This window comes from Rhagoletis zephyria, unplaced genomic scaffold (assembly GCF_001687245.7).
Source record: "Rhagoletis zephyria isolate East Lansing unplaced genomic scaffold, Rhagoletis_zephyria_1.1 Rzeph_scaffold_08422, whole genome shotgun sequence".
Taxonomy (NCBI): Eukaryota; Metazoa; Arthropoda; class Insecta; order Diptera; family Tephritidae; genus Rhagoletis; species Rhagoletis zephyria.
The window spans coordinates 3,998-14,859 of record NW_016165502.1 but is presented as its reverse complement, the minus strand read 5'-3'; the positions used below and the strand labels follow the sequence as shown (position 1 = coordinate 14,859).

The 10,862-nt window shown below is 34.9% G+C and overlaps 2 protein-coding genes across 5 annotated transcripts in view; one reads left to right on the top strand and one right to left on the bottom strand.

Moving 5' to 3' along the window:
• LOC108375042 (uncharacterized) overlaps positions 1-10,862 on the bottom strand; it is a 19,159-nt gene that overhangs the window by 6,944 nt on the left and 1,353 nt on the right. Inside the window, exons 2-3 of one of the 2 annotated variants that reach the window (XM_017631119.1) lie at positions 10,532-10,847; positions 10,099-10,473 (exon numbers count right to left, since the gene is read on the bottom strand). The exons of the other annotated variant lie outside the window; for it this stretch is intronic. Coding sequence (XP_017486608.1) covers positions 10,413-10,473; positions 10,532-10,847 — 377 coding nt within the window. The 3' untranslated portion in view covers positions 10,099-10,412. Of the gene's footprint in view, positions 1-10,098; positions 10,474-10,531; positions 10,848-10,862 lie in introns of those variants that run through there. 2 annotated transcript variants of the gene reach the window in all.
• LOC108375041 (uncharacterized) lies at positions 340-5,760 on the top strand. Of its 3 annotated transcripts, none has more exons than XM_017631116.1 (9): positions 340-444; positions 505-1,598; positions 1,672-3,229; positions 3,450-4,003; positions 4,069-4,404; positions 4,467-4,604; positions 4,850-5,275; positions 5,347-5,553; positions 5,621-5,760. In XM_017631116.1, exons 1-8 carry the CDS (start codon positions 429-431, stop codon positions 5,506-5,508), a joined length of 4,284 nt encoding a protein of 1,427 aa, XP_017486605.1. In that variant the 5' UTR covers positions 340-428; the 3' UTR covers positions 5,509-5,553; positions 5,621-5,760. The 3 variants fall into 3 exon arrangements, with proteins under 3 accessions (XP_017486605.1, XP_017486606.1, XP_017486604.1); XM_017631117.1 differs by having other exon boundaries at positions 505-882; positions 934-1,598; positions 5,347-5,718; XM_017631115.1 differs by having other exon boundaries at positions 5,347-5,760.

The following is a 10,862-nucleotide window of genomic DNA, read 5'->3' as shown; positions in this document are numbered from 1 at the left end:
AAAAAAAAACGAAATTATAAGAATTTGTGAGATTTGACATAACACCCGCAATACAAAATACATGTGGTTGTTGTTGTTGTATTCTTGCCACCACCTTGTATAAATTCGCCTCGTGCAAAAACAAAATGCAAGACTTTGCCATGCTAAACACTGTGGCGAAGCGAGAGAGTTATATGGACAAATATGAGCCACTATGATTCAATTGATTCATGTGAGCCCTACGGCATCAACTGAGTTACTGAGTTACATTTTTATTGGACAGGGAGTCTGAGTTACCGATTCACTTATAGGAATCAACTCAATAACTCAAACTCTGAGTTGAGTTACCCACCTCTAGTATTTACTCGTATCATTTCATTCCTAGCCGTTAGCGCAAAATTGGTATTTAGTGGTTTATCAAAAATTATAAATTTCATAATAAACAAACAATGTCATCCGAAGAAGGTATTTTACATATTTTCCATGTGGATTACTTGATAATTAACTTTAAATATATTTATTTAGAATTTTTGCGGTGGCTCAATCGCAGTGAAAAGTCATTCATTGAAAACTTTAGATTTGGCTTGAAAGCGTGGAACTCTGCGGAATTCACACTTTCTATTAAATACCAGCTAATTTTGAGTTGGCTGGCTTCTAAAGCTGCAAAACTGCCAGCCGAACAAATACCCCACGATGAGTTTGATGAGTTGTTGCAAATGCGTGCACAGCCGGGATTGATAGATCGAGTTACTAAAAAGGAATTCGCAGAAATGATGCTGGATTTAGCTAAAAAGTGTTTGCAAAATAGCGCACAACAAATCACATGCATTTGGCCAAAACTTTTGTATCGATTATGCGAATTTGAAGTCTTGCAGGATCTGTATCGCACAGATTATGACATACATGCGCGTGTTTATTCATCATTACTCCATGGTTATGAGTTGTATTTAAAACAGTTTACATCGAATCAAAAGGGTTTAATTTCTGCAACAACGAGGGTTATGAACAACGCCAAGGAAAGCGAATTCTTTGCCAGCACCGTTGGTAATTTGAGAGATCACGTTAAAAGAACTGGCAATACAAAACGTTACGATCACTCCTACAGATCGTTTATATTACAACCGCTGGTGCGAGTAATCTTGTTGCTGCGAACACATTCACTTTGCTTCTTCGATGAACTATTACAATTAGAACGCTTGCTTTCAGATCACTTACCAGATGAAAAATTCGTCGAACGTATTACAATCCTACCGTTGCCGGTCCGACTTGTAACATTAGAATGTGGGATTGTTAATAGACGTGGCGTGGAAAGTTTTCTACAAAATTTAATACAACATGTTTTCAAAGAACTGCATACAGAAGTCGCGAAACAAAATACCACTAAAATCTCACTAATGCTAACTGCAGCTGCTTATACTTTGGAAATTTTTCGGAAATATGATATTAATTTAAATTTCAAAATGGATTTAGGAAATCAAACACCGACTATGACGTATTTGGGCGAGCAACTTTTAACGTGCATTCAACAATGCAAACAAACGCACTTGCGAGAAGTTCTTATGTTATTGTGTGCTGCCTTGCGTCTCAACCCACTGATTTTGGAACAGGATATATTCCAGGTACTGTAAAAATTTGTGAGCATATGAATAGGTTTCTTTTATGAAACAGGTATTAAACTCAATACTTTAATAGATAACAACCTGGATGATCGTAGCCGAAAAGAACGACACCGAAGATCATATTCTATTTAGCGAATATCTTGTAGCTCTAATGGATATGTTTCGTCGATTAAGTCGTGCTGAAAAACTAGTATTTAACTTGCTTAAAAGTCTAAAAGAGTGGTTAAATAAATTTGAAATATTATCAACCCGTAAAACGCCGAGGAATTTGAAGCGTAAATCGGGAGAATGTGTAGAAACGCCTGCCAAGAAGCCTAAACCTTTCATTGCAACGTCGAACGATGAAAGTACTTATCTGCACATTATTTTCAAAGAGTTTTACAATATAGAACCTAGATCCACTATCAACAGCACAAACATTTGTGAAGGCAATTTTCCTTATCTACGAGCAGCATGGCCAACAGAGAGTGTTGGTGTTGCTTTTTCCAAATTGATTACCGGTCTCGTTTCGAAGCCCGCACTGGTTATTTGGCGATCACTACTGTACTCTCTAAAAGAATTACTTGAAAAATTGCTTAATCAGCCAGATGCAATGCGTGAAGAGAATAACCTCTTCCTCTTGGATCTTCACTCTGCTCTCCTTTGTCAGTACTTTTCTGGTTGTCGTCTGGTTGAGCAGTGTGATAAATTTTCAAACGAAGTTGATGAACAGATTCGAGTTACCGAAAGAGTGCTCGCACAATACGGACGTCTTTTGCTTTCTCAGGGGCATAATAGTCGTACAACTTGCGCATTTCTTGAATGTGCCTTTTACGTAACAAATTTTGAATTATTACTTTACTATTATCGTCCAGATGGATTCGAAAGTGATCTATTACTACGTTCAGAAGGCATACACGCTTTTTTAAATCCAGAGGAGTGGACATCATTACAGGAACGAGTGCAGAGTTTTGGTAAATCGCAGTGCAAATTTCTTTTCAATCGGTTGATGCTACAACGCGCGCAAGCACAATCACTCGTCCAAGCGTCGTCGAATATTAAATCGGTTGATCTACAAAAGTCATTGCTGACAAGTCTGGCTGATGGTCAATTGCCGGGTGAACTTGCGCGGCTGCTTCAACAAGTACCCAGCACAAAGTGGTTTGTCAGTCACTTGAAAGAGAAACAAAAGGATAGCATTTTGCAGCAGCTACTGGATGCACCTACAGCAATTAAGGCAATTGCAGAAGACCTAGCATTATTGGAAACACTGGCAGTAGCGTTGGGGGCACGTTTGTCCCAAATATTCGGAGCAGCTGCCAAGGGTTCTATCTTGGCTACTTTGAATTGCAGTTTCGATACATTAAACGCGTATATACATGCTGATCAAAATACGGCAGATAAGGAACTACTGAAACTGATTGCGATTGTTGATGGGCACGCTGCGGGTGATTGCAAGCTGAGTCAACAACCCGATGTTGAAGAAATACAAAAAATTATTAGCCTATGCCGACAATTGCCGTTGGGACATCTACGTAAACAAAGTAAAATTTTTGTATTCACATTGTTTTTGGCATTCTACAGCGATTTAAATAGATTGAATTCAACAGACTTCGAAAAGTTTGCAGAAGAAGTGTTTGAGATCATGATAGGTACAAAAGCATTTAAGAGTTGATAATTTGAAACGTATTTATTTGCAGCTTGTTCGACTTCGCAATAAAAAATTTATACCTAGCTGCAAAATAATACTTTAAGGCCCGTTTTCTCATGTAAGCTGTAATTTTAAAGTTAAAGGTTACTTCGGAAAACGGCCCTAAATGTCTTTAGTTTTCAAAATTGTGACATCATTTTAAATAAAACATCATTTCACAGATTTTCTGCACTTCGGTCAACATGTACCAATATTTAAATATTTCGCTTTAACAACAATCTTCAAAATTTTACCTGTTTCTGGCGCATGGCAGTTCTATGAATATGTGTTTCACACTATTAAATGCGAGGAAAAGGGCAGCGAACAATTTCTCACTTCCTACGCTAGCAACTTAGAATCTACGCAGAGTTCTGATACTAAACTTAGCGATGATCAGCGCCGACTTTTATTGATCGCCATAGAAACACTTACAGCACTTGGTGGCCCTGCCGCTAAACGCATGCGTAAACATTTTGAACGTATGCTGGCTATATACTCCAATTACATAACAGCATACTTTAGCAATCACGCCGAAAAAGTCAACACGGACACCTCAGTTGATAGTCATGCAAAAAAATATAAGAGATTTGTGGAAAAAACCTTGGCCGGTTTCGCGCCATTTGCAAATGCTTTACTTACAAACGCGTCTGCTGATAATGCCAAAGGCGAAAATAAGTCTGGGGTTATTGTGAATGATAACTTCAGACGCATTTGTAAAATATATATTGGACATTCGGTAAAACATATTTGGCATTTTATATTTTTGATATTTGGCTTAAGCAATATTAATATTTTCCCCAGATGGACTATCGTAATCCACATGCCATACGTCTGCTGCAAGTGGCACTAAATCATCGGCAGTTGCTACACTTGGATCAGGACGAGATAGAATTTGTGCTCAGTCATTACTGGGAGCAATTGAATGCAGATTTAAACGCATCCAACCTTATTGAAGCGAATGCCTTAAAGACAACTGAGATGACTGTAAAGATGATCATTGGTAACAAGACAAATGAAGATCTGCTCTTAACACTGCACAGTCTAGCCAAGAATTTGGATGACTTGAAAGAGTTTAGAAATATATTACGCTGTCTTGAGTTGGTAGCAAAATGTTCATTTAGTACTATAAAGGGCGCTGTGAGTTTTAAATCCTTTGTCAATTCAACCAATGACTTACTTGTTTTACCAATATTTGCTAGATTTTCAACGAAAAATTTAAATCTATTACTTGCAACATCATATTGAGGCTCGTAAAGGATGAGAAACAGCAATTTGTGGACAAGGAACAAGTATTCGCAATACTGGCAGCGCAGCAGTCGTTAGTCGAGAACAAAATGGTATAAAGGGCTAAAAATTTATATTTTATGACTGAAATGCAGATTGTTGAAAGATGTATTTCTTTTGATATACATAAAACCTTAAACAATCCTAATATTTATGTAATATTTATGTACACTTGTGTAATTTTTTTAATTCTGTTCTTCGACCTCGGGCTGAAAAAAACCAAAAATACCTCTTCCAAGGTTTTTTAGATACTTATGAATCCATCCTAGCTACTAAAAATCTCCATAACTACTTCCAGATACCCATTTCTATGGATACTATAGATGACATACTTGCCTTTTTAATGGATATCAATATTAAACGGCTCGCACTCTCTGAAAATAATTTGAGCACTTTTAAGCGATTGCATTGGTCAATGACAGATTTGGTTGGCGGTCTCATACGACAAAGACATGTACTTCTTATGGACAGAGTGCCACAATTTACGCATATTTTCAAAGATCTCATACAATCGATTGTATGGTATAAGAGTGATCGGCAAAAGGATGCAGCGTTATCGTCAACCGAGCTGGAGGATTTGGCAGAGCTGGCGATGAAAGTGGAGGCTTTAATGCATTTGATCGCTGCCCACAGTGTGCATGTCAAGCGTGTGGCGCCTTTTGTTCTCACATTTGTCATTGGTTTAATGGTGGCCAATAAACGAGCGACAACTTTATATCCGAAGGTAAGTTGAAACTTACATGCTATGCTTGGTGAATAAAATTTAAATATTCTTATTTATTTTCTTTGAATAAGATCAAAACTCATATTGATAACGTTTGTTACGATTTAATTGGAATTTGCGATCATCGTGTTGGACGTTTTATCTTGCGATGTTCTAATGAAGCCGCTCGACAAGTATATGAATTGTACGTTAAAGATCATAAAAAGTACCACAAATTCAAGGGCAAAGTGTGAATTCGTATTATACCTGTGCATATGTACATTTATTATTCTTAAAATGTAAGTCCAATATCTTGTAACCTCTTTGTTCCACAACATACATATGTATATACATTTGTATTAATAGGTGTGTAATTTAAATAAGAATTATCATTGTCGCCTTAAGAGTATAAACCTGCTAACTGAAGACAAAAAGATTATAATATTCTTTTTTTGTTGCTTATAAATCAATCTCAAGATGTATATAAAACAAGTAATTTTTAAGCAAAAAACAAAACCGACTTTAATTCTCATATAAAAATTGAAAGATTACACAGGTTTACAAAAAAAAAAAAAGTGTATGCATATTAAACCAAACCTATGGCCCCTATTATGAGCACAGTATATACAGTAATAAACCTTTTTGAGTACTCCTCGGGGGTAAAATCTGATCAGGGTTGATAATGCGAAGGAGCATGCATTTTGTTGATTCAGAGTTGTATACAAAATTACTGTGGTATGAAAGGGAGCAACAACCGTACTATGGCAAAATGGCACAAGTCATGACTGTGTAATAATGACCGAGAAATTAATTGCAAAAGTGTAAAAATATTGCAAATTATTGTCTATTATTATAGATACTAGTACAGATTATCATAGTTCAGTGTATAACTTGTTATATTACACCGTACATGATAATGAACTGTTAAATGCTGAAAACGCTTATAACTTGTAGATCACTCAAACTTGGGTGTGCTTAATGAACTGTATGGGCGGATGCGCTGGCAGGCATTGGGGTCTGTATAACTATACAAACCTTGTTTTTTTTTAATAAAGACTTAAATATATTCGGAAATTTAGAATTTTGCTTGATAAATTCACAAATTTACGTTTTTCATAAAAATATAATCTCATAATGGACTTTTTTTTAATTTTAAACTTACATTTAAGAAAACTCCATTCAGTGCTATAATTACGCGTTGAGTTTTCCAGTTTATAAAACGCAAGCGTTAATTATGTACTTAACTATTGATATTATTCTTCATTAAGCATGAATATCAGCATACATTAAAGATGAATATTATACTTAACCTACATCACAGTATATACAGTACCTTTTCTCAGTTTTTCACCAATTGGTCCCCGAGGAGTACTTTTGGGTTGTGTGTGCCGTTTTCGTTTTGCGCGCACGGCAACTCTTACTGTGGGGAATTTCGCCTCATGATTAGAAAAGTTCATTTCGGGGATAAAATATACATAATTATGTGTTATTTATGAACAAACGATTCGTCAGAGGATGAGGGCTTAAAAAACTGGCCAGGAGCAGAAAACGTGAGAGTTTAAGCGCAGTCTTTCGAATATATTTTCGCATACAATATATTTAAGAAATTTTGTGATCCAAATCAATTTAAAATATATTAAACTATAAACAGCCCCATGATTTTGTTTTCAGAGATCGTGCCAACAGCGTATAAGGATTTTCTTTCATATGTAAAACCAGACTTTCGTGCTTGTGTTTACTATTCACGGCGTTAGAACTGCTTGAAATTAATACAAATTGTTTGAAATTAGTGTCTAGCCGCCAAAAAGTAAGAAAACAAATGCGAAATCATAAATTTTTTAAATTTTCTAACATTTCGCTACATCAACGAAAGCAAAATTCTGTTCGACAGAAAATTCGATACTCAACGAAAATTTCGACACGCTTGCATAGCTCATAATACGAATTTCACTTTCGATTAAATTGTATTTTTTTATAATACAAGAAAAAATGTATTTTACGCCAATAAAACATTCAAGAAAAAACGTAAAACTTGGCCCTAATCATGACATCCGTGATCGAATGAAACATGATTCGAGTCGAATGAAATAAAATGACAGCCGTTTGTCTTAAATATATTTTAAGCTGAAAAGCGAACTCGCCACCAAATGCCGTAATCCAAAAAGAAATTTCGATCCGAATTTGATTCGAACACGGATGCCTTTATTCTACATTAAAAAAAAAGAAAAAATTACTCTGCACTACAAAATTGTTTGATTAACCCTTTTCCTGCATTTGTACAATATATTGTACATTTAATTTTTTGTAACACTGGAAGCCTGCCACTTAAAATCTTATTAATATTTTTGAAAACAAATTAAACTTTATGAAGTTTTGGAATGTCCCGAATAGTTTACGTAAATTCCAAATCGAAAACGTTTCAAAAATATTTTTAGAATTTAATTTAAAAATAGACCATTTTATTGTACATTTCCATGGAAGTTTGTAAGTGTCTTGTACAATATATTGTACAAACGTCCGCAAAGGTTGCAGTTGAAGAGCTTGTGCGCGGTTGTTGCAGTAAAGGGTAGGTTTTTGATTTCTTGATCTACTGAAGGCAGAAAAACAGGGAAGGTTTATTAAAACGGGTCATTTGTATTTTATATTGTAATTGTATCCGAAATTTTTCAAAATTTCTTTATATAATTCTCTTTTCATGGAGAAAATTTCTTAAATTTCTTTCGTATGATTTTCGATCCGTGAACGGATGTTACGATTACCACCTGTTGAACAATTGAATTCAAATTATTTAATAATCAATTCCATCATATCCGCACCGTTCGTTCAATTGTCCAAAATGCGGTGTCAAATTAAATGGCTTGGTTGGACTGCAGATTTGCCAACTTTAAAAATTATATTCTAATTATCTAAAAAAAAAATCAAAAATATATTTAGGAGGGTTGCCACGTATTTTATAAGCTGCATTCAAATTATTGAATAGGTTAAATGAAATTTTAAAGGATGGATATCAATCGGAAGGGGCTTGAAAATTGAGCTTTGTAGAAGTTTACTCGGAAATAAATTGTATAACCTCCCTGTCTATTTCTGAAATATGAAAGGTCAATATAATATGAATTGAAATTAGAAAATTTTATCGGTACTGGGTGATCTAAAATTTTGATAATATTAAAAACCGACTATGAGAAACGGTTGCACAAATTAAGAAGAAATATGACACTCGTATCGCTTATACCCTGATTAACATTTGGAATAGTTTGTAGGTTTTGGAAATCCTGTCTTGGGCGTTTTAACGCCGTGCGGGTTCACTAGTATTAATTTATTTCTTGACCGTTTTTTTAACAGGCCCGTACTTAGCTTTATACATTGAAATAAGCATGATCGTTAAAATTAACCTTGGAAATCCTGAATAACACAGCGTCAAAAATATTAATACCCTGAGGTTTTGACGATATTCTTTACTTTTTCCATTTCAATTTTTACATTTTTTTATTAAAATATAATTCATTCTACAGTAAAAACCAGCATAATCAATTTTTTTAATTTCATATAGAACTTGGGGAAAATTCAAGATATACCAAAAAATTTTCGACTTTTCAATTCGATTTCTTAAAAAAAAATTTTAGTGTGCAGTTTTGTAGGCAATTTAATTTTAATTCAATAAGGTTCAAGTTTCAAGTCACTAAAAATTACCGTTGAGATTTTTTTGACAATGCGCAAAACCCTCGACAAAAGATCTCAAAAATCAACGGTAAATTTTATAGACTTGAGACTTGCACATTATTTTACTAAAATGGGGCTACAAAGCTGCAAGCTCCAATTTTTTTTAAGAAATCAAATTGAAAAGTTGAAAATTGTTTGCTATTTCTTGAATTTTCTCGAGTTCTATATGAAATTGAAAAATAATCGATTCTGCTGGTTTTTGCTGTTGAACTAACTATATTTTTATAAAAAAAAAATTATATGGAAAATACTAATAATGAAACGTCAGGGTATTCATATTTTTGACGCTGACTGCATGTATATTCCCTTCCAAATTTGTCGTTGAAGGAGACATAAATCTAACAAATTAAAAATTGAAATTAGAATAGAATACTGGGATTTTTAAGCACATAAACAACTAAAAATTTATTAAGTTAATTCGTACAAGAAAATTATAAATATGACGTAAAGCTCACGCAGGTATTACAATATATAGAGAAAAACAATACGGGTATTCATCTAAATACGGAAATGTCTCGTAACAGCGTAAACCTCGTAAATAAGCGGGGTCGATTATGGATGGCTGAAATTGTATTTCAGATGGCAACTGGCCCCTTAAAGTTGGCAACAGAGTTGCTGTATTGACAACTGCGTTTTTGTGGTTGCCGCGAAAATTTTGATTGCGAAAATCGGGCAGGTTCTGCAATTCACTTCCGAGTGAATTTCAACCCCTGCCAATTTGAATTCAAAGCGCACTTTACTCAAATTCNATATAGAGAAAAACAATACGGGTATTCATCTAAATACGGAAATGTCTCGTAACAGCGTAAACCTCGTAAATAAGCGGGGTCGATTATGGATGGCTGAAATTGTATTTCAGATGGCAACTGGCCCCTTAAAGTTGGCAACAGAGTTGCTGTATTGACAACTGCGTTTTTGTGGTTGCCGCGAAAATTTTGATTGCGAAAATCGGGCAGGTTCTGCAATTCACTTCCGAGTGAATTTCAACCCCTGCCAATTTGAATTCAAAGCGCACTTTACTCAAATTCACTCGAAAGTGAATTGCAGAACCGGCCGGAATATATTTATTTTTTTTTTTAACAGTTTCTGCTGTAGCTTTTTTTAACTCAAGTCATGGNCACTCGAAAGTGAATTGCAGAACCGGCCGGAATATATTTATTTTTTTTTTAACAGTTTCTGCTGTAGCTTTTTTTAACTCAACTTTGCTGGTACTTCAAAATTCTATTATTTTCAACTTTTAGTACTTAACTAAAATTGCTACTTAATATATATTTTCATTTCAGTGGCGTTGCCCATCGGCAATCCAACTGACGTTGCTTTGCTACCCAAAAGTAAGTTTACGAGGTTTACGTGGTAAGGAGGCATTTACTCGTTTAGGTGAATTGCCTTAATATTATTCGGACCACTTAACTACACAAATACGTACGTATAAAATATTTTATAAGTTCTGAAATAAGGTGCACTTTTCACATATGGGTCTTTCGACATTGCCGCATCCACTGTAAGAATAGAAGTTATTAAAATTTTATTCTAACTTAAGAAATTCAACCAACTTACAACAATGAAACGCAACTATCGCATAAGAATATGCCACATTCAGCACATGAGTGACCACAGAATTCACACAACGGTTGAGAACAATTGCAGCAATCACTGCGAACATAAGCATCACGATGGCAGCACTTTGATTTCCGGCTCTCCAAGGAAATATCAACTATTAAATCCGTTACATTGCTTGATGAAATTTCGCCATTTCCACGGAGCACAACCTGCCTCCAAAGTGGAATATCTGTAGTCGCCTCTGTTGCTGTATGCGTCAGGTCCATTGATTTGCTTTCGCGTGCTGCCCTAAATAGCAAATTTATGGTTTTTTCTAAAGGAATTAAAA